The sequence below is a fragment of the Macroventuria anomochaeta genome, assembly GCF_010093625.1.
Source record: "Macroventuria anomochaeta strain CBS 525.71 unplaced genomic scaffold BU25scaffold_49, whole genome shotgun sequence".
NCBI lineage: Eukaryota > Fungi > Ascomycota > Dothideomycetes > Pleosporales > Didymellaceae > Macroventuria > Macroventuria anomochaeta.
Window position 1 is genome coordinate 190,005 of NW_022985410.1, and position 22,037 is coordinate 212,041.

The 22,037-nt window shown below is 55.0% G+C and overlaps 8 protein-coding genes across 8 annotated transcripts; 3 read left to right on the forward strand and 5 right to left on the reverse strand.

Annotated features, from left to right (window-relative positions):
- Positions 1 to 790: 790 nt before the first annotated feature.
- On the forward strand, positions 791 to 1,987 carry BU25DRAFT_353205 (glycoside hydrolase family 105 protein; the record flags this gene model as incomplete). The annotated part of the gene is made up of 2 exons (XM_033703448.1): positions 791 to 1,840; positions 1,898 to 1,987. 2 exons carry the CDS (start codon positions 791 to 793, stop codon positions 1,985 to 1,987), a joined length of 1,140 nt encoding a protein of 379 aa, XP_033556190.1.
- BU25DRAFT_443503 (uncharacterized protein) lies at positions 1,874 to 3,472 on the reverse strand. The gene has a single exon (XM_033709364.1). It carries the CDS (start codon positions 3,442 to 3,444, stop codon positions 2,179 to 2,181), a length of 1,266 nt encoding a protein of 421 aa, XP_033556191.1. The 5' UTR covers positions 3,445 to 3,472; the 3' UTR covers positions 1,874 to 2,178.
- A 1,240-nt stretch (positions 3,473 to 4,712) lies between these two features.
- Positions 4,713 to 8,885, reverse strand: BU25DRAFT_378719 (uncharacterized protein; the record flags this gene model as incomplete). The annotated part of the gene is made up of 2 exons (XM_033704181.1): positions 6,808 to 8,885; positions 4,713 to 6,753 (listed from the first exon to the last, which is right to left on the reverse strand). Exons 1-2 carry the CDS (start codon positions 8,739 to 8,741, stop codon positions 4,713 to 4,715), a joined length of 3,975 nt encoding a protein of 1,324 aa, XP_033556192.1. The 5' UTR covers positions 8,742 to 8,885.
- Positions 8,886 to 9,562: 677 nt separating this feature from the next.
- On the reverse strand, positions 9,563 to 10,352 carry BU25DRAFT_219956 (uncharacterized protein). The gene has a single exon (XM_033701315.1). The coding sequence runs from the start codon at positions 10,048 to 10,050 to the stop codon at positions 9,637 to 9,639; it is 414 nt and encodes a 137-aa protein (XP_033556193.1). The 5' UTR covers positions 10,051 to 10,352; the 3' UTR covers positions 9,563 to 9,636.
- Positions 10,353 to 10,480: 128 nt separating this feature from the next.
- On the reverse strand, positions 10,481 to 12,811 carry BU25DRAFT_415678 (uncharacterized protein). The gene has a single exon (XM_033707588.1). The coding sequence runs from the start codon at positions 12,776 to 12,778 to the stop codon at positions 10,655 to 10,657; it is 2,124 nt and encodes a 707-aa protein (XP_033556194.1). The 5' UTR covers positions 12,779 to 12,811; the 3' UTR covers positions 10,481 to 10,654.
- Positions 12,812 to 16,147: 3,336 nt separating this feature from the next.
- On the forward strand, positions 16,148 to 17,887 carry BU25DRAFT_435199 (uncharacterized protein; the record flags this gene model as incomplete). The annotated part of the gene is made up of 1 exon (XM_033708901.1): positions 16,148 to 17,887. The coding sequence occupies one exon, from the start codon at positions 16,148 to 16,150 to the stop codon at positions 17,885 to 17,887; it is 1,740 nt and encodes a 579-aa protein (XP_033556195.1).
- Positions 17,888 to 17,977: 90 nt separating this feature from the next.
- On the reverse strand, positions 17,978 to 19,467 carry BU25DRAFT_415680 (MSF1-domain-containing protein). The gene has a single exon (XM_033707589.1). The coding sequence runs from the start codon at positions 19,244 to 19,246 to the stop codon at positions 18,398 to 18,400; it is 849 nt and encodes a 282-aa protein (XP_033556196.1). The 5' UTR covers positions 19,247 to 19,467; the 3' UTR covers positions 17,978 to 18,397.
- A 167-nt stretch (positions 19,468 to 19,634) lies between these two features.
- Positions 19,635 to 21,638, forward strand: BU25DRAFT_415681 (tryptophanyl-tRNA synthetase-like protein). Its single transcript, XM_033707590.1, has one exon. It carries the CDS (start codon positions 19,759 to 19,761, stop codon positions 21,232 to 21,234), a length of 1,476 nt encoding a protein of 491 aa, XP_033556197.1. The 5' UTR covers positions 19,635 to 19,758; the 3' UTR covers positions 21,235 to 21,638.
- Positions 21,639 to 22,037: the final 399 nt, after the last annotated feature.

A 22,037-nucleotide genomic window follows, 5' to 3' on the forward strand; every position in this document is an offset into this window, starting at 1 on the left:
CTGGATGAGGACAGGCTCTTTGTGCTAGAGTATTAGCTGATAGGCTCTGGTCAAGGCTGTTCGCAGTCGACGTTAGCGGATGGTGTTACGCTGTTCCTTGTTGCGAACACCCATACTGACGAGTAGCACAGACAAACCGGTAAGGCATCATCGACGTGAAGGCAACATCGGCTTCAAGGCAATATCGACCTCAAGGCTATTAAGCCGGCGTTCTCCCTACTGTTATTTAGCCATAGTGCGCTCCTGGGCACATAAGTACGGCCATGACAACAAATGATAGCCTGTGGATGGAGGGTATGCTGAACACACATTAGCTTGAGGCGCACAATCGACACTCATCAGCACACATCGCTTTAACGGGTCCATTTGTTGGGGTAATGGGGAGCTAAGATCACCACTATCACCCGAGTTGCACCAATCACGGTTGCTCTTGCAGGCCAATCACTCCAAATAGGGAAGTTGTATATGGAGTTGCCAAGCACCCGACTTGGCTCTCCGCACTCATTCCATCTTCGAGCACCAACAAGGTTATGATACTCGGGCCGTCCCTTTCTCGGTCTCGTTTCGGGGGCCATGGATCAAATTCTTCCGCTTCGGATAATTCGATGTACCAAGTGTTGATGCTAGTTACCGTTGTTATGTCGATTTCCAAGCCCCGGGGGGGGGGGGGGTCGGACCATCTCCTTGAGGCGAAAGACGACATGCTTGTGATATAAAAGGCTGTGCACAAACTCGATACCTGGCTATCGTCGTAATACCAATCTCTACTGTCGACCTCAGACTCGGCAAGATGAAGTACACACTGCTCTTCGCGACCGGCGCAACAGCAGCCGCAGTCGCCAGCCCCTCATATCTGACCTGGACTGCCGACTCGCAGATCCGGCACGGCGTCAAGAAGACCTTCGGGTACACTCAAGCCACTCTATACGAAGGCTACGAAGCTGCCATTGCCCTGACAAAGAACCAGACGCTCGTCGATTGGTACAGAGGGCAAATCGACGACGTCATCGTGAAAGCCGATGGAACAATCGCCAACTGGAACTACACCCACTACTCTCTCGACGACTACCGCATTGGCAACAATCTCTTGTGGTGGTACGACCGCACCGGCGAGTCAAAATACAGAGATGCGGCGAAGACCATCCGCGAGCAACTCAACCGGCATCCGCAGAACAAGGAGGGCGGGTTCTGGCACCGCAGTCCAATTTACAAGGACCAGATGTGGCTCGATGGGATATTCATGGCCGACACGTTCTACGCTACCTGGACGGCGAAATTCGACAATGGAAATGCGAGCGCATGGAACCACATTGTCAAGCAATTTGACAACATCGAGAAGTACACGCGCAACAAGACTACCGGGCTGCTGGTTCATGGGTATGATGAGAGCAAAAGCAAGGTCTGGGCTGATCCTGTTACAGGCGCGGCGCCGAATGTCTGGAGCAGGGCGGTCGGGTGGTATTTCATGTCCCTTCTCGAAGTCATCCCACTGCTGCCGGCCAGCCATCCGGGTAAGGCGAGGCTGACAACGTACTTCACCACGCTCGCCGCGGCCCTCAGGAAGACCCAAGATAAGGAGGGTGGCTGGTGGTTGATCATGAATGAGCCGTATCCGGGGAAGAAGGGGAACTACATCGAGAGTAGCGCCAGCGCGATGTTTACGTATGGGTTGTTGAAGGGGATCAAGGAGGGGTATGTGAAGGAGTCTGACTACCTTGCGCCGGCGAAGAAAGGGTATGAGTTGTTGAAGAAGAAGTTCAACACGAAGAATGCAGATGGGACGCTCGATTGGCTGGGAACGGTTGAGGTGGGGAGTCTGAACAGTAACGGGACGTACGAGGTAAGTCGGAATTGGAGCGGTGGAAAAGTAATGGTCGATTGCTGACACGTGCTACAGTACTACATTGGTGTGCCGCTTGCTGTGAACGACTACAAGGGTGTTGGGCCGTTTATGCTGGCGAGTTACGAGATTGAGACGTGGAAGTAGACGGTTCTCGGCTTTGCGGGGACCGGTAACACTCGCTCATAAGGTTATTGGGTAGGCATAAAGAGTAGGCGATGGTTCTGGACGGCAAAGCTGCGATTTGGTAGCGGTTTACAATCAAACCCCATCACGCCCATTCCTAAGCCAATCCTCTATACAAACTGCGAGCCGTTAGTGTATATCGCTCGTCTAACTCAGCTAGCCATCACCTCCTCGTAAACACTACACAGCCTCCCCTCCCTCCACACCCCCCGTATATTCAACGTATCATCGATCTCCACCAACGGATTCCCCTCCACGAGCAACAAATCCGCGTTCATCCCCTCCTCCAACTTCCCTCTGTCCCCAAACCCAAACCTCTCCGCTGTCAAGCTAGTAGCCGAGCGCAACGCCTCAGCAGGCGTCATACCAACCTCATCCACAAAGAGACTCAATTCATGGTGCATAGACAGCCCAAACGCGGTTCCCTTCGCTGGACCCGCGGCATCGGAACCGCAGAGGATGTCGATGCCGGCGGCGCGGAGCGCTTTTACGGAGTCGTAGGCGTGCGAGACTTTGCCGTGTTGAGCGGCGAAGGACATGCACGCGCACATGTTGCCGCGTTTGTCTTCGCTGATGAGGTGTTGGACGCGCGGGTCGTGGGCGAATCTGTGCTGCCGTTCTTTTCCCTCGGTGGTCAGGCTGCCCATTGCGGCGAGTGTGGGATTGCACCATGCGTTGTTCTTTTTGTACGCGTCGACGAGTTCTTGGGTTGGGGGTTTGTCGCAGAATGTGTGGGTGAGTCCGTTTACGCCTGCGTGCAGCACATCGAGGGTGTCGCGCAGAGATGTGGCGTGTGCGACGGTTAGGTAGCCGCGCTTCTGGGCCTCGGAAACGATGGAGCGTTGCAGCTCTAGAGATGGATAGGAAAGCTTTGCGCCCATCATTGTGCCGGACTCGTGCATCAGCTTGATGTAGTCCGGCTTCATCTCTTTGGTCGTCCATTCCAGATACTCCAGCACACTACTCCGATCCGTAAGCTTCGGCCACTTTGCTATCTCCGCTGCCGTCTCGGGACTCTTGTCATGCGCCAGGATGACCGGGATTGGCCAGCCGTTCTCAATGGTTGCTGCTTGGCCGGCGGTCTTGTAGGAGGCTGTATCTGGTTGTTTGGTCTGCTCGCGGAGTTTGAGCACGTTGGGTAGCTCGTTGTGCATCTCGCATACTGTTGTCACACCGAAGCGGAGAGCTTGCGGGAGAGCTTCGGGATCAGCCCTGTCGGCATGGATGTGGCAGTCGATGAGGCCGGGGAGAAGGGTGTGGTTGGGCTTAGAGTATGTTTTAACGGAAGCTTCCAGTTTCGGTATGCTTGAGGTTGGACCGACTGATTTGATCTTGCCGTTGTCGACCAACACATAACCTTGGTCGATAGTGGACTCCCCGGTGAACATACGAACATCGCGTAGTATGAAGGAGGACATGGCTTGTTAGGTGATTGTTGCACTCGGTGAATGAAAATACTGCGAGAGGACAGTAGGCGGCCGGTTCGAAGTTTATATGAGCCTAGTCGGGCACTCGGTGTGCAGCGCAAATCAGACGCGCCTCCTACTTCAGGCTGTAAGACCAGTCAGATAGTCGACAATGGTAAGCTCCGCTTACGATGCTGACAAGAGGCGGGACAGCGGGGAGGTATACCCGCGCCTATAAGCCAGTGACGAGCTCGGAATCGCAGAATGGTTTAGTGTGATACTCTATCCGGACTACATGAACGGAAGGACTTCGCGCTAGCAGTAGACCAATGTCAGCCTTACTCAGCCTTATCCTGGGATGGTCATTTCTTGAAACTCGACTTTCTTCGATGAATTTCTCCATGCCGTTCTCTGCTATGCATAACGACCTGGCGCAAGTCCTCTTCTTCGATAACAAACAACTTTTCTTGCAATCCTCGTTTCGATGGCCATGAGTCCCACAGTACACTTGGGAGATGTCCGACCCTTATCGGGGAGCCGACACCCGGCATTGCGATTTTGTGAGACGCAGCGGCCGATGCATATCGGCTGCTCATCAAAGCCACACTTCGAGTGTGCGCTTGCAATAATGGATGGAAATTTTGCGTACTTTGTGGGTTTTGTCGAGCGAGGAAGCACTTCAGATGCAGAGTGGAAGAAGCTACATTGTGGCTGACCATCGCTTGTGATGTCATCAGGTGAGCGCAAACTTGACGGTATTCATCGTTCGGGTTGGGTCAGACAGGACGTATCGATATTTCAAGGTATGCAAAGGGCTAGCTAACACAAGCTGAGTATGCCGAGGACCACCAGGCTGCTCGAAAAAGGCTCAATTCGGCGAGAGTGTGCCTGACTTTTATTGCTACATGCCACTTGAACACAGACAACTTCTTCATTGTGTCTTGTTCGATTTGTGGCCGTCTTGTCCACGACCCTTACTCAGTGATATTCTACACAACTCTGAAGCTGTGTACACTGTTCTTCTTGGCCGTTTAGTACTCGTTTATCTTGCCGTAGCTGCGAACCCAGTGTGCCGAAACAATATCTGTTAATGGCAGAGCGCGGATCGCCGGGTTGCGAGAGGAGACGTGGTGGCCATTTGACTACCGACTGCGGGGTGTCGCAGTCACACGATGCGTTGCATGGCGGCGGGCGTGAGACCAAGAGATCTCCAAGGCTATATCAGTGTAGCGATTCAACAAACACAATCTTATCGTATCGATACAATGTCGATCAAGTCTTCACCCAGGCCCCCCAACCCCCTTAACAATCCCCCTCATCCTCGCCAATAACTCCGCAACCCTAAACGGCTTTCCCACAACATCATCCATACCCGCCTCTATCGCCGTCTCAATCTGCTGCTGTCTGACATTTGCCGTAACCCCAATAATCGGCACACGACCACTCAACAAACCATCTTTCTCCAGCTCCCTAATCATAGCCACAGCGGTGGGCCCGTTCATAATCGGCATCTCCCAGTCCATCAAGATCAATGACAGCTCAACGGGCGCATCGTCGCCTTCGGGTACGTTGAGTAGGGAGATTGCGTCGGGGGGGTAGGGGACTTGGATTAAGGCGCGGCGCTCCTCGCAGCGTGCCATGTAGGCGTTGTGGTTCCATCGCGTGGTTTTTGGGAGGAAATCGAGACTTTCTCGTCCGTGGTTCGCGACGCTGACAATGCAGCCCAGGTTTTGCAGTTGCTTGGCCAACACCTTTTGATTCACGAGGTTGTCTTCTACTACTAGGACGTGTAGTGTTTCGGAGATGCTCTTTGTGCGCTTCAGCTCGGCAAAATCGAGGGGCGGCGGAAGACCAAGGGCTCCTGTAGTGGGCACGGCTGCGGGAGCTGAAGCTGCATGTGGTACCGATGGTGGAGGAGGAGGAGGAGGAGGAGAAGGGGGAGTGAGATCCGGACTTGTGTGCTCGCCATGGCGCCAGGATTGGCTGTTCTCTCGCACAACCCCTGGGATGATTGGTGGTCTGGGATCACGGGGCAGATTCAAAGACGGCTTCTGACTCCGATGTCTGATGTCCTCAGGGAATTCATCGGGCAACCTGACTTCCCGTAGCAAGGCAGGTTCGACGCGTCGGGCTTTTATGTAAAAGGAGAATGTGCTTCCCTTCTTGTACTCGCTTACAAGACCTATGGAGCCACCCTGGAGCTCGGTCAGTCGTCGCGAGATGAACAAGCCGAGACCGGAACCTCCGTAATGTACGTGTGTGCGTGGTGAGGCCTGAGAGAAACGTTCGAAGAGGGACGTTGTTTGTTCCTGTGTCAGGCCGCGACCCGTGTCGCTGATTGAGAACTGGATGAACTGGATGCTGCCTTGCTTCCAGTCCTGCTCTAAGTGGTGATTGTCCCCAACAAGTTTGGTCTCGATGAATTGAACACCTCCAGGAGTAGATACGGGTTCCGTTGTGCTCGCTGAGAGGGTTATTGTGACGTGACGTGTTTTGCTTTCCAAGCGTGTGAACTTGATCGCATTGGTAAGGAGGTTGATCAGGATCTGTAGAACTCGTGTCGGGTCCAATGACACCCAGTCGACCTCGAGGTCGCGATAAGACTGGTCTATCGTGAAGAAGAGATCAACACCCGCAGCCTTGGCCTCCGAGTCAAACATCTTGACGACATGCTTCACCACGCTTTCAGGCTGAGCGTCCACGGGAGTGATGACGAGTAGGCCGGAGTCGAGCTTGGAGATGGTCAATATGTCGTCGACAATATGCCGCATGTGTTGGGCACACTGCGCAATCGTCTGTGCTGAGTCCAGCGTCTGGTCGAGAAGGTCGAAATACGTTGTTGGGCTCGGTGGATTGCGATCGCTGAAGGAGTAGGACGAGAGGATGCCATCGGCACACTGCATGATCGCAGAAAGAGGATTGCGCATCTCGTGCGAAGTCGTGTCGATGAAATGCTCCAGGTGCTGTTTGCTCTCCAGCGCACTGTCAGTGCGTATCTTCTGGATCCCCTCGGCCCACTTCTGCTTCGAGATATCGGTCACGCTACCGACGATTTCAAGTAGCTCGTCGTCAGGTCCAAGCTCGGGATAGGCAGAGCAGAGCACCCATTTGTGGTGCTGTGAAACTCCACATTCAGGCTGCTCGAGTTCGGGTGGCGGTGTCCATAGCATCTTGGTCCTGAGTTCAAAGACCACAGGTACTTTTTCCATGACCAGTTTGCCAAATACGCCCTCGCATTTGGCGATGTCCTCCGGGAAGCCGATGTTCAGCCAAGCTTGCATTGCGTCTTCAACGTCAGCTGCCACCTCGAACATGTCGTACCTGCCAAGAGGTTAGAGGAAGTCCAGGCAGAGATTGCCAACATCCTTGACTTACCAGCGTCTGTTCCTGTACGTGTACTTGCCCACAGCATTCATAATGAAGATGGCAACATCGCTTCTTTCTGCAAAACTCTGAAACTTCTTCTCCTTGGCCTCAATCTCATTGAGCAACTGTTGCTGCAGGTTAGCCGCGTTCTCAATAGCCTTCTCTTTCTGCCTGACCTCGGCGTCAAACAATGCCACGCTAGCCAAACTTGTAGCCAACAGACGTAACATCACATGCACAAACTTCTGATAGTTATCATCGAACGGCCGTCTAGGGTTGACGCCGAGAATTACGAAGCCCTCCACTTGCGCATTGTCTCCGGTAGTAGGCATGATGGGACAGATGACCACGACACGACACGGGTCGCCGTAGCCTTTCCAGTCGACACTGGAGAGGACAGCATCCGAGAGGTTCAGGTCGGCGAGGTGAATGATGGTTGCTTTGCCCAGTTTGGCAGCCTCGAGAAGATACGAATGAAAGACGTAGGCGTGGTCTTCAACATTGATTGTGGGTGGCGCAAGAGGATGGCCGCTCTGGACGCCGATCGATCCTTTGAGGATACAGTTGCCTAAGGATGTGCCTCTTGGACCACTGCCGGGTGAGGAGATGGAGTTGATGTCTGAGCCGTATTGGTGCTCTGCCGAGTACAAGAGCGCGAAGGGGACGTCTTTGCTGTTGAGGGCCAGTGTCTGCAGGGCGATCTCCCAGAACGACTGGAATGTTCGAGCGTTCGCGGTCTGACTGCTCATCTCCACAAGACTAGACACCCGCCGCTCTAGGAGATGATGTTTGGTGGTCTCGAAGAGGTGGTGGTAGTAGCTGGTGATGTGACCTTCGCTGTTCAAGACGGGCGTAAACTGGAAGGACCAGTAGGTCTCCTCGAGAAAACCATGCCTGTCGATGAACAAGGGGACGTCATGTTCCCGCAAGGAAGCTCCTGTTGCGTTGATGTGCTCGATGAGGGGAGTGAATGTGGGCCAGTAATTGGCAGCATGCGTGCGAGCACTCTTCCCCATACAAGGGTGGAGGACGCCGAGGAGCTGGATGTAGGCTTCATTGTAGACCATGATGGCTTCCTCGCCCCAAAACAGTATGGCAGGATAGCTATCGTTGAGAGTCATGTTGACCACACAACGCAGCTCAGGCGACCACGATTTCATGTCTCCAAGTGGAGTTTGCGACCAATCCGTGTCGCGGAAGTATTTGATGTGCTCGGACATGGTAGCGAGTGGCGGTGGATGGAAAGTGTAGTCATAGGGCCCATGGTGGCTGCGCTCCGGACTCGGCCTGTCCTTCAGACTCTCCTTCCGCTCCGAATTGACATCCGGACTCTGCAAAGACGGGCGCTCTGTGGGTAGGTAGGCCTTGAGTGGGAGATGCTTAGGCTGTCCACTCTCCTTTGGGTCCAGACTTGGGCGCAGCTGAGCATTGCTTGGGTCAGACCACAGCATCCACGCAGTCACGCCGCTGACAACCTTGTAGTGTTCCATATTGGCCGCCGTCCAGAGATGGCCCTCGAACAGATAGGCATTGCCGCGCCGGGACAGGTCACACTCATCCACCACATCCAGCAGCCAGTTCCTGAAGGCGCAATGGAGCGCTGCGCTCTCCACGAACAAGCACCCTTCCGTCTGCTGGCCCGTGACCCTAGCCAGGAGGCATTCCGTACGCTTCAGTGCCGGATTGCTGTACACGAGTTCGAGGGGCCCGTCGGGGTGAGACGTGGTGCCGGCGTGTATGGCGAAGGAGGGGCGTTCGTCGACGTCGAGATAGCCCAGCAGTTTCGAGTTGGTGAGGTCGGCGTGCAGGGTTTCGCGTTTGAAGCCGGACAGCGTGCGGGCGGCGCACATCTGAAATTGTTGTTCCTTGGTGATGGCATCATGGTAGCGCTGCTCGCCGTTGTCGCTGTCTAGCCCGTTGTTCGTCGAGCCATCCGTCGTCATTTCCTCACCCGGCGCAGGGTTCAAACGCTTCGGAGGGCTTCCGGAAGGAACAGGGCATAGTTGCTCGAATCCTTGTGTGGCGTAGCGCCGGCGAAGGCAATGCCCACGATTGCAGGAAGGAACATTTCCCGGCCATGGCCGCTGATGGAGCTCTCTAGCCCGGAAAGCCTGGTGTTCGATGCACGCATCTGGCCCGGCCTTAGCGTCCGCAACGCCTCTATCTGCGGTGATTGGACTGCATGCTGGAATTTTTTAATTTTTTTTTTGGGGGGCTTCCATGTAAAGCAATGTGGCAGGAGTTCGCACTGTATGTAATGCGTTGTGTGAGTAAGGAGTGAGCGTTTGCTCGCAGCGTGGGCTCGATGTGTAGGGCAGCTGAGCTGAGCAGCTGGTGACTTCCTACCTGCTGCATCCTGCGCGGCAGGATTGCTTGGGGCCTCTTTACCCCGGATTGGCGAGCGCGATCGCCAAAGCTTGCCCGTTCTTGCTTAGCCAGCCTCTTGTACGCAAGCGAAAGTGGCCGATAACCCCACATCCTGACAATGCAATAACTTCACAACCACAGCACTTATCAAATTTCTGAAAAGGCAGATTGATTTAGATTTATCAATGTTTACTTGCCTGGCCCTCATACACATTCTTGATATTGTTGAGGCGGTGTGGATATGCGTCAACTGTCTTGTTGATCTTCTCAGAACAAAGATCCTCCTAGACTTGATAGAATTGTTTCGACCCAGCCTTTTCTGAGGCACAATGCCTCCCATAGAAGTGATGTCTCATCGCTGACGTCCAGATCTCTGATACAGAGAAATCAGGAGACTTGAGGGGTGCTATAATGTATGGAATTCCATTATGATCCAACCACTTCAAGGTGCGAGCACTCTTGTGTGAAGAATCACAGTCTTGATAGAGAGTATACTCTTCTCTTCGCAACACCAGCCTTGTCAGCAAGATCCTGCCAAGGTAATCCCTTCTCTTCAAATGGACAGTTGTCTAAGTATGATGCAATAGCATTGGCATCAGAGTTGGTCATCAAACGAGGGCCTCCACGGGTATCAGGAAGGTCCGCATTCTCAAGACGGCAGCATCTGCCAGTAGCAATGATGTTTGTAACAGTTCTTTCAGCATATCCAAACACCTTGTGGATATCCTCACGACTCGCAGGGTACCCCGTTTGCTCACAGAAGTAGAGGGATGAGATGATAGCTGAGCGCTGAGGTGTGTGCAGTTGGGCGGGTTTATCCTCCTCTAACAGCACCAGCTCGCGAGGTGGGGTATTGAACCGATGTCTAAGACGCTTCTTTGACATGTTTAGAACAATTGCATGTTCACAAATATAGTAAAATAATGTAGTATTGATGCTGTTTTGAGGAATGGAGTGTGGTAACGCGCATATTGAGGAGCGCGGGGCTGCCGAGCCCGGCCTTATCGGCCACTAATCCTTGCGTACAAGAGCCAGCCCTACGCCTCGCTTCAACTTTCATGCACATCTTGATCACTGATGGGATTTTTGGAATTGCGATGCTTTGGGATCGATCAATAACTATGACCTGGGCCATCAAGGTAGCATCATCGCATCAATCCAAGCTCATGAATTTGTATAGGCAGATCGCGCGCTTCGTCTTGTCCTGAACTGCTCGACCCTTCTTCTTCTTCTTCTTCTTCTTCTTCTTCTTCTTCTTCCGCATCGTACACCTCGTTTTGCTCTTGGGTATCAATATGGTTCTGCGAGCTCACGTCCTGTAGTCCTGCGTCTTTCCTAGTCCTGCCTCCCCAAGCTGCCTCCCCAAGCTGCCTCTTCAAGCTGGTGGAGGACCTAGGCTCCAGTGTAGGCGACAGCAGCTTCTAACCCATCTTCGCTCTTCTTCGCGTTCCTCTGCCGGCCCGTCGACTCGTAGGGCCCGTTGGAGTCTCTAAGTTGCAACAGTGGCCTTCGAGAGGGCGGGCGTCTCTTTTTCCTTTTCTCGCTTCTTCTCGCTTTTCCTTCGTCTGCGCTCCGGCTTGTATACATCGTTGAAGTTGATGTTGACAGCCAGCATCTTGAGCTCTCCATCTGGCGAGTGCACGAGATCGCCCAGCAGCAGACATATCCTTGCTTGAAAGTCTACGGCTAGATGCGCCAGACGTTGTCGTAACGCCGGCAACACGTCGTCTTCGCCCGACCCGCCATTGCCAACCTTGAGCAGAGGTAGCGGGAATGGTGAGTCTGGATCCTGTCGCGAAGCACCGCGCGATGCTGCGAATGGATCTGGTGTCGAGGTGCGTGAGCTGTCCCTCTCCGAGAGACCCCATCGTCCGGCTGCTGTGCGAGTTTCAATCTTCGCTGCGGCTTCTTGGCGGCGAGTGAACTCTGCCACGGAGAACGAGTACAGACTGTCGACTACGTCCTTGTATGCAAGCATCGTCTTGAGCAGCTCGTGCAACTGACCGGTAAAGTCAATGCTCTGACTTCCCAGTAGTCCCTTTCGCGTGATGTTGTTCAGGTACTTGGCGTGTGCGTCAATCATATCGTCCAGCGTGCTTTCCGGCTTGTTCAAGGCTTTCTGGAGGTCGATCCACGACGATTCGATGACTTCGAAAAGGATGTAGTGTTGAAGCTGGTTCACAAAGTGGACCATCTCCGCCATGGCGCACCGTGCTTTCTTCCAGTCCTTGCCAAACTTGTCGTCAACAGTACCGAGAACACCACGAGCCCCAGTCATGCAGCGACGCCAAGTTGAGCCAAGGGCGAACTCGACTCGCTTCACGCGCCACAAGAAGTTGAAGACCTTGAGGTACTGCTTGGAGCCGTACGGTGTGACGATCACGTCAACAGGCGCATCGATCTTGTACTCGAGAGTGAACACGTCCCACCCAATCTCGCCATGGGAGAGCTCCAGCATACGAGAGTCGAGCCTGCGTAATACGTCCGAGGTATCGTGTTGTGCGTTCGAGTTGCGCACAGCATGCTCGAGTTGCGCAGTTAGTGTGTGTCGGTATTGTGTGTTGGCAGGGCGATCGAGGTTTGAGGACAATGACTCCATCAGGACGGCAATGAAGTCGCCAGCGCCAAGCAGCATATACGACTTCAGCGCCTGCAAGTGGTCGAAGAGCTTGAACTTGTTGCCCATGAGCTCGATTAGGCGCGCCATCGTCGTTTTGTACGCGTCGCCGATGGATCGCTCGAGGTTCGCGGTGTCGCCATAGTGCAGCTCCTTGGACGCTTTTTTTGAGTAGGTATCCACCCAGTTTGCATCGCCGCAGCCGTAGCGTATGAAGTTCAGTGTCTTGCCGATGAGGAAGACCCTCCTGGCGAAGTCGTCTGCAACGATTGTCGGTACCATCTTGTCGTTGAGCTTGTACTTGTCCTCCCAGACGCTTGTCGCCCCACCTTTGCCTTGATCGCCGGTGACGTCCAAGATCTCGTCCTCGCTCTGCTCAGAGACGAAGAACTCGCCAAAGGGGTCTGACAGCTCGCCATCATAGACCCACTGTCGCAACATGTCGTAGAATGGCCGTGTGACGTCGGAGAGAAGGCGCTCGGCGAAGGACATGACATACGGGTCGCCGTGGTTGAGTGAGAAGGAGTGGATGAGCGAGATCAGCTGCCCACCTTTGCTATTCTTCGACTGCTCAACCATGAGGCTCATCAGTCGCAACCCCATCGTCGCATCGCGAGTCCAAATGACACATCGCTTCAGGGTCACCCCGGCTTTGCTGACGCCTTGGTGAGCAGCGCCCTCGCCCAGTTGCGTGAGTGCTCGTCTGATCTGCCCTTCCAACGTGGCAACGAGTCCAAGGTAAGCACGCAACTCCTTACCCAACGCCGAGCGGAAGCTTTGCCCGATCAAGTCTCCTTCGCTAGACTCGACGAATCCAGCCAGTCCTTTGTATAGGATGGCTGGCTCGGCGAGAGTGTGCAGCAGCCCTATGATGGGCACCGGGAGGCAGGCAGGCAGCTTGAGCGCAGTCGAAGATTGGAAGACGAGCTTCGAGGATGACAGACCCTGCAGTGTGAAGGGTAGATCGCGGAGTAGTTCTGTCTCGGACGGTGCCATGGTGATTTTCTCTACGGGGGCCGCATCCTGCGCATGCTCTTTGCTTGCTTCCTGTGCGCGCCGGTCCCTACGCCTCTCGACCTTGTCTTCTGGCGGCGGCGGGCGTGTCAGCGCTTTTGGCGAGGGCTCGTGAGCTGGGTACTGCGGCAGTCCTTGCTTTGCGAAAGCCTCACCGAATGCGGGGCTGTCGTATGCCGGTGCAGCCGAGGACTGGTGCTGCGAGGGAGTCGCGGGTCCGCGCGAGCGGCTGCGCGACTCGAAGGAGGGGTTCTGGTCCTGCGGTTCTGCAGACGGTAGGTCGGAGAGCTCGTGGAGGAAGTATAGCATGCGCCACTTCTCGTTCAGTACGGGCTGGTCTTCGAGACGTCCGAGGAGGTTGTGCAAGCGGGCGCTCTTGTGGACGTCTTTGGCTGGCCCAGCAACTGCATTGCCATTAGCTAGTTTGTACATACATGCGCTACACATATGAGTCGCACTCTTTGCTTCCAGCAGGCTAGCGATGTGCTTGACGTCTGGCACGGCTTTGGGCTCTCCAGCTGCGATCAGCTGCTGCATCGAGTAGTCGTAGGCATCTTGGAGGCGCTGCTCGGCAGCTTCCTCGTCGTCGTTGGGGTCGTCAGGAACAATGCGCTGCAGCAGCTCGTCCAACGCGTGCCCGACGCGTTCATGGTTGAACGAGGCCATGACGACGCGCTGTTTCCTAGGCGCAGCTGCGACGGCCTTGAACAATGTTTGGTCGTTGCGGGGAGCTCGCGCTTGGGCCCGCCCTGCCACATCATTCACTCCGGTCCCCGCCATTCCATCACCCCCTGTCAGTCGAGGGTACAGCTGCCAAGGCTCGCCCCGTCAGCATTCAGGAACGTCTATGGACGCGCAGCCTCCGCCTGTCTCGGCGACCAAGTGGCCTTGATCAACAGTCTGCTGGCTGCTCCGGCAGGTAGACCTAAAGGTCATCTTCGAACGGGTACTCAAGACTGAGAAGCCCCCAGCGAGGTTATCAAGATTGCTCGTCGACCTTTTGGCGGAGCACATGGACACCGAGCTGTGGGAGCATCTCCGGGGCTCGATCAACCACAAGGTTGCACTCCAGATGATCGGAGCCATGGTGGCGCGCAGGGAGATCAAAGTTGGACAAGACCTCAACGATGGCAGCCGCACCAAGCGCGAGAGCCGTCAAGAAGTCGACGATGCCCAGCTCAAACTAACTGAAGCGCAACAACAGTCTCTTCTTGCCGGTTGAGATTCTGATTTCTTCAAGCTGTGAGGCTTCAAGTGCACTCAAGCATGAACCTTCTACAGCTGGATATTGGCATTTACGGGAACGCCACACTCGGAGATGAAGATCTTGATTGACACACGATTTTTTGCTTCTTTTTGCATACTTCGAGTACTTTCTAAGAGCCGCTGGATACCGGGAATTCGTCATCTACGAAGCACTCTGGCAAGCATTGTGCATTTTGCCGCATGAAGCAACGGTATAAGGTTACAGGATCTCAGCTTTCCATTCTTACTTCATATCATCATTATCCAATTCTTCATAGCACCTGCATCGTGCCAATCACAAAGACGACGACGTCTTGAATGAATTCAGGAATCGCTAACGCTGTGTACATGTCAATCAGGTCAGGCAATAGGGGCTAGGCAGCCTGGTTGCATGCATGACGTGCAGCTTACACATGTCTTCTCCAAGCAAGTACCGAAGTTCCCAATAGACGGGTTTATGAAATATCGTGAGGAAGATACCTGCGCTGAGCTAACAGAGCCTCGACACACGCCTGGCGTCTTCTGACTCTGACTGGACATACGCATGTTGTGCCATTAATGATGAGGGCACTAAACACTTGAGAAGCTGTTGTGCGTGTGTAGCACACCTCGAATCGACACTCCCGAATCATGGTCTGCCAGTCGAATCATGGTCTGCCAGTCGAATCATGGTCTGCCAGGAGAAGACTTCCTTCGGTTACACAACCGACCGTTATGAGGTTGCACGGCGCAACGATCTGTGCACCTCAACAGCCTCGGCCAACAGACAGGGCGCGGGACACCAAAACGTCAGGGCCGCTTCCGGAAGGGATGCAGGAGCCTGGCAATTTGGCTTGTTTCGCGTCAGGAGCTATGTTGTTATTGCCCCTAGGCCTGCACTAGAGGCTGAGACTGGAGCGAATGCTGCCATCTCTTGCGCGTGTTGAGCCAGGTGCAGAGTGTCCGACAACCTGGTTCGAGATGCAAAGCGTGCATCCTCACACAAAACGATATGAAGGTGCGTCAGGCCTGCGCCCCTTACACCACTGGCGTGAGCTGACAACAGTGGATCGATTGTGGCGTAGAGTCCGCCAGATCGACACCAAAAAGTCCACTTCCTGGAGGACACCGACATTTACGACTGTTTCCTATGAACGTGGTGCTTAATTGCAATACGTCAATTACGTCTCTAGCCTCAACAACAGGTTTCGAACTATGCTCCATCAGGGAAGATATGGACAGCACAACAACTTTGCAAGCAATGGCTAGCAACAACACTGGCTAACCTCGCAGCACATCTGGGGATACAAACACAGAACTCCTGCATCTGCGCAGACCCGTCGGGCCCCGCATCCAAACACGCACTGTGTACAACAAACACTGAGGCCCGAGCGTTGCCACCACCGTAAGGTGTTTACTCCTCACACTGCCGTTGTCGAACAGTCTCGCTGTGCAGGACGAAGGGAGAACACCAATGACAGCATCACATCAACCCGACAAGCTCCCTGGAATGAACCTACCGCACCACGTTGAACTGTCGACCGCTGACGCTATCCTAAGCGTGGCGTACCTGCTTGTTTGAATTTCTCCGATGCTGCTATCCGCTGCTGCTATCCGCTGCTTCCCGTCCACGAGGCTTACACACGTAGAGCCTCAACAGACCTGGGTGTCGATCCTATTCAGGGGTTGGAGTACCAGGCACAATCAGCCTAGTCGCCTGATGCCATTGACATCGGAACCAAGCTTGCCATGCCTCATGGGATTTGGGGCTGCATTAGTGTATGCAGACCTTCCTGCTGTGTCTTCCTGAAGCTCATTCCACGTGTGAAAGTCAGACATCTGCATCTCGATACGACATGCCGATGAACCGACACACCATGGCGCTGAAGCAGGAATCATATTACCCACTCGTTCCTGTGCACCCTCTCATTTGGGCACACACACTCCCCTTGCTGTTTTCTCCAATTCGGCCTTTGTGTTAACGTCCGACCAGTCCGTGCAAGCCCGCTTGTTCGTCCTGTTTGCTGGACAATGGCCGTGTTTGCTGCCAATATAAACTATTCGCTCACCCTGCTAACTCGCACAACTCACCTGACAGATAGCACGATATTCCAATCACATTCCACAATGTCATACAACCAAGGACAGCGGGAAGCGACAGGTCCTGCGCCGACACCCTGTCAGTACGAACATTGGTGGAGAGAACGACAACGACAAGCCGATCAACAACGTGGCAGATCGCCTGTCAGATCGACCATCATCCCTTCAGACCGACCAATGGCGATCTTTGATCCTAATGTGTTCCGTCTGATTGAACCACCTCAACGAACCATCGATCTCGAGCAAGGCCTCCAATACAGCCACTCCGAGAGTAGCCCACGAAACCACATCACATCGGTCTCCCTCTCTTCCAACTTTGTCTTACTGGAAAAGGCATCAACACCGCGCCATCAAGCTCTACCACCCAAACGCTATCTCCGGATCGTTCGACGCCTCTGGTATAGCATCCTCGCTGTCTATCAACGCCTCTTCACACTTATCTTCATCGTCAACTTGGCCGCAGTGCTCATCCTCCTACACTGCCAATCATGGGACCGCTCTGTCGCATTCAAGCTCGACCATCTCGCAACCCTCGCCTCCTCAAACTTCCTCCTCGCGATACTCTTCCGCCAAGACTGGCTCATCAACCTGCTCTTCCGAACCGCGTGGCTGGTACCCTGGTCCTTACCTCTCAGAATCAGAAGGATCGTGAGCAGAGTATACTGCTATGGCGGCATCCACAGCGGCGCGGCGGTCATGGGAACGCTTTGGTGGATCGTCTTCACCGCCGTAATAAGCTGGGAGGGCGTGGCGAGAGGAAATTACACGGCTCTGATTCTAGTCCTGACGCTGTCCATATCCTCACTTCTGGCCACCGTCATCATCCTCTCCCTCCCACACTTCCGCGTCCGCCACCACGATACCTGGGAACTCACGCACCGCTTCCTAGGCTGGTCTTCCATCCTACTCTTCTGGATCCAAATCCTCCTCCTTACACACTACAACGCCACCACCACCACCACCACCCCGTCCTCCTCATTCGGAGCTCGACTCATCTACACCCCAACATTCTACACCCTCCTCGCCATTACCTTCCTGCTGATGTATCCCTGGCTCCTCCTCCGCCGCTGGACTTTCACCGCCACCCCACTCTCCCCGCACGCCCTGCGACTCAGCTTCCCGAAGAAAGTGCACAAGTACTCTTGCCTGGTGCTCTCGAGCAGTCCGCTGAGGGAGTGGCATCCATTTGCTACTTTCCCCAATGTCGGTCCCAACGGAGAGAGAAATGAGGGCTCCCTGAACGGGGCGAATAGTCTCGTGGTGAGTGCGGCGGGGGACTGGACACGCAATCTCATTGCCACTGCGCAACGGGAATGCAGGGAACAGAAGATGCTGGGCAAGCAGGGGGAGGGGGTGGAGATGAAGTTCTGGGTCAAGAGCCACCCCAGAGCGGGAGTGCTCTCGCTCTCCTGCCTCTACTCCCGCGTCCTCATCGTCACTACCGGCTCCGGCATCGGACCCAGTCTGTCCTCGCTGCTTGACCGTCCACAGGGACAAGTAGCCAGATTGTGCTGGTCAACTCGGTCGCCGTTGGCTACCTACGGAGAAGACATGTTGAAATTGGTGGAGAAGGCGGATCCGGAAGCGTTGATCTTGAATACCGACGAGATGGGACGCCCTGATCTCTTGAAGGTTGCCTATCGGCTTTACGTGGAGATGAACGCGGAAGCAGTGTTTGTCTTGTCGAACGAAAGGGTCACGAGGATGGTGGTGGGTGGGCTGGAGAGGGGAGGGGTTCCGGCGTATGGGCCGATTTGGGACTCGTGAGTTGGGACTCGTGAAGGAACGATGGAGGTGGCGGTGGCGGTGGCGGTGGCGGCGGCGGCGGCGGCGGCGGCGGCGGCGGCGGCGGGAGTGCTTGACGCCCTGTACACACTATGCTCCCTCCTTTTGATGGTGAGGAGACTCGGACAGATGATACCCAGCTTCGCACACAGGCACACTTGCAGTAATACCACTTCGGTTCTCATGAATGCTGACTTTGCTTTATGGTACTGTACATTTCGTTTTCGAACCAGTAACTGCGCCGGTGTATATGTTACAGAAGGAACCCCAACTGCGAGACGGCTTCAAGTGGTCCTTGACACGGCACAAATTGCGTGACGGTGGTGATTGTGGTAGTAGAACAGAATCCGACCCAGCCCAGAAACGAGTGGATGGACGAAAGAAGAGGGAGAGAAACCAGTACGCCGTCGCTAAATGTTGGCCAACCAGAAAGCAAAAACACGTCATCCTACACACATGCCAAAACACCGTCGTTCCTCAAACACTCCGCACTCACTCGTCCGAGTCGTTCGGCCCTTTCGCGAGTGGTGCGAGTAATGAGCGCCCTGCAAGAATGGCCTCGCGGTCCTGACGCATGCCCTCCAGCACGCCGACAAGCCCACCTTCTCGCATGCGCTCGAGTACGACCTTCATGCCCTCCTTTGCATTGGGCTGGCTGCGCTGCGCACGCGTCAAGCCGATTTTCTCAATCTGGCGCTGCAGCGCTGCGGTGCCCCAGCTTCTCAGAAAGCCCATCTTCGGTGCCTCCTCGTCAGAAGCACATGACGCGGCCTCGTTCGCAGCCTCGCGCTTCCGCTTCCACGTCTCGCCGATGTGGGAGTGGAGTGTGACCGAGGATGTGACTTCGGTGGTCTCGCCGTTGTCCTCGACTTTCACACCTCTGCCGTCTTTGCCGAAGGAGAGGAAGCCGTGCCGGCGTGCTGCGCCTTCCATGCCTTGGAAGACTTTTGCATCGTCGCGGATCTCGGGGCGTTTGAAGTATTGCCGCTCCACGACGGAGAGGACGCCTGTCCATTCGAGGTTGCGCGATTCCGTGTCCATCCACCCCTCCCTTACGTCGACGACGCTCTTCTCGAGAATGTACGTCTGCGTGTCGCCGCTTGCTGAGGCGCCAAGGAATGACTTGGGTAGCAGACGAAGGACGGCGGCAGGCAACTTTGAGCGCTTGAGGTGCAGACGGATGGTTGTGAGGCGCTGGGTAGCCGGGTCATAGGAGCGGGCGATGGTGTCGGTGGAGAGAACGTGGGTTGCGTAGGGGTTGGGGTAGCGCAGGAAGTAGGCGAGGGTGACGGCGGGGAAGGAGTACGAATAGGTCTCCTGGGATGAGTAGAACTTGACCATGGCGTGCAATTGGGGTACTGTTCACGTGCTGGCGGTGGTCGAGTGTCGATGTGCGGAGGTGCAGGGGTGTCGAAGGGGAAGATATGCGAAAGAACGGTCGTGCTGGCGGTGATGCTATCGTTGTGATGTGTGTTGCATGATCGGGGGCAGCCAGTTGTCAGGCAGCCATTGGACAGACGTGCGATGCGCGTGGATGCGGGGGACGTGGAATGCAAGTGGTGTGACGTTTGTGAGGAGATGGAGCGCTCCTGACGGGCGGCAAAAGCTGGCGGTGGCTGCGGTGGCTGCGGTGGCTGCGGTGGCTGCGGTGGCTGTGGTGGCTGTGGTGGCTGGAGCCTCAAAGTGTGGCGCTTCTGCCCCGCGACGTCGGTCGATTGCTGTTGGTGGGGTCGCCTGTGTATTCCTCCATATTGCCTGACTCAACGCGTGGGTAAGTACGTGAGTCAACGCCACTGCTTCTGCGCGTGAAGCTTCCTATCCACTCGGACTCCTCCACCAACACACCAATCGCCATGACAGAGCCCGAACCGCCGTCCGTGGCTGCGCTCAGCATCGCCGCGACCGCCGCAGAGCCCGTGTCCAAAGCCACCGCCCAAGAGATCAACCCTTGGGACGTACAGGCTGCGACAGACGCCGACGGCAACGTCCAAGAGTTTGACTATGCAGCTATCTCTGCACAGTGGGCGACAAAGCTCATCGACGATGCGCTGCTGGAGCGATTCGAGCGCGTGACAGGCCACAAGCCGCACCGCTGGTTACGGCGGCGTCTGTTCTTCTCCCACCGCGACTTGGAGCTCATTCTGAACATGTATGAGAAGGGCGAGGACTTCCTGCTCTACACTGGACGCGGGCCCAGCAGCGATGCCATGCACATCGGACACACCATCCCCTTCGAGTTCACGAAGTGGTTGCAGGATGTCTTTGATGTCCCGCTGGTCATCATGCTGACGGACGACGAGAAGTTTCTCTTCAAGGAGAAACTGAAGCAGCCCGAGGTCTACGAGTTTGCGCGGCAGAATGCCAAGGACATCATCTCCATTGGATTCGACCCCAAGAAGACCTTCATGTACATCGACTCCGAATTCTTCACATCGGGCTTCAACAGGCACTTCAACCTCAACGCTACTGAGTTCGAGAAGCTCATCACCAACAACCAGGTGCGCGGCGCCTTCGGCTTCCACGGGTCAACCAACATTGGCAGCAATGCTTTCGCTGCTAAGCAGTGTGTTGCTGCTTTTGCCTCCTCGTACCCCTTTATCTGGGGACAAGACTGCAAGACATACCATCGATCCAAGCAGCTCGCTGCGATACCTTGTCTTATTCCATGCGCTATCGACCAGGATCCATACTTCCGTCTTGTTCGCGAGAACTGCAGCAGGATGGATCAGCCATCGCCGAAGCCTGCATTGATTCACTCCAAGTTCCTCACAGCTCTTCAGGGTGCGGGCGGCAAGATGAGTGCCTCAAATCCCAACTCGGCCATCTTCATGAGCGATACACCCAAAGAGATCAAGAAGAAGATCAACCACCACGCCTTTAGTGGAGGTCAGGAAACGCTGGAGCTGCACCGCGAGAAGGGCGGCAACCCCGACATTGACGTCCCCTATCAGTACCTTTCGTACTTCGAAGACGACGACGAGAAGCTGTTAAGACTCGCCGACGAATACCGCAAAGGCGAGCTTCTGACTGGCGACATGAAGAAGGAGTGCATCGAGATGATGACACAGTACGTGAAGAGATTCCAGGAGGCAAGAGCAACGGTCACAGATGAGGTTCTCGAGGAGTTCCTGCGCCCGAGGCAGCTCGAATGGAAGGGCAACCCCAACGTAGAGAGGCCAAAGGCCGAGGAGAAGAAGGAGGGTGAAGCAGCGCCAGCAGGCGCAGATGGACAGCCAATGACTAAGAACCAGATGAAGAAGCTCGCGAAGCTTGCAGAGCAGGAGAAGAAGAAGGCTGAAAAGGCGGCGGCAGCGGCTGCGAAGAGCTAGAGGAAGACAAGATACTAAAAGAACATGTCCACGGCGCAACAGAGCCTATTCGCAATGTACACATACGGCGTCAATGCGCTCCGTGAGTCATGTGGCTACCTGCTCATGGATTGCTTGCTCATCAAATTGCTATCCAGGGCCTATTGTCGTGACTGTGTACTCATGTCTACGCGGTCAGGTACGTGGGATAAATGCTTTACTCTGCACTGTCGCTCAGTTCAAAGAACCTCATGACGTACATTCCCAGGCGCGCATCCAATAGATCCATTTCCTAATTCATCCTACGGCAGTGGGGGCCGAGTTGCGGAGGAAAGAGCAACGTTTGGTACCTGCAGCGATAGCCTACCGTTATTCCCCTCCCGACCGGCCCGCTGCACCAACAGAAAGCTTGACCACACATCGAGATCGTATCACCTCCACTTCCAGACCACTTGGCATCCTCTGTTCACTCCACCTGCTCAAGATCACGCGATTCTCTACCATCATCTCCGAAGCCGCCAAGCTGCGTATTTGCCTCTTTTGGCAACCCGGCCCCAATCATTGCGACACAGCTATGCTCACTCATTCGATCACCACAGACTGACCAGCACTACTGACGCTCCTCCAAATTGGACTCCAATGGCCTCGCATAAGTTCACCGCACGGCCGATTCGAGATCATCAAGATGTCACTGCGAGTAATTCCACCCCTAGCTTACAGGTTCTCTCGAAATGCCGACAGAACATCAACACGCTTTCACATGCCATAAACAAGCACGATTCCCGTCTTTTGCTCTCCTGAGAGGCCCTTGTTGCTGCTCTGCT

Coding starts and splice junctions, on each gene's coding strand:
- BU25DRAFT_443503 (XM_033709364.1), bottom strand. CDS start 3,444: ATGTCCTCCTTCATACTACGCGATGTTCGTATGTTCACCGGGGAGTCC.
- BU25DRAFT_219956 (XM_033701315.1), bottom strand. CDS start 10,050: ATGTCAAAGAAGCGTCTTAGACATCGGTTCAATACCCCACCTCGCGAG.
- BU25DRAFT_415678 (XM_033707588.1), bottom strand. CDS start 12,778: ATGGCACCGTCCGAGACAGAACTACTCCGCGATCTACCCTTCACACTG.
- BU25DRAFT_415680 (XM_033707589.1), bottom strand. CDS start 19,246: ATGGTCAAGTTCTACTCATCCCAGGAGACCTATTCGTACTCCTTCCCC.
- BU25DRAFT_415681 (XM_033707590.1), top strand. CDS start 19,759: ATGACAGAGCCCGAACCGCCGTCCGTGGCTGCGCTCAGCATCGCCGCG.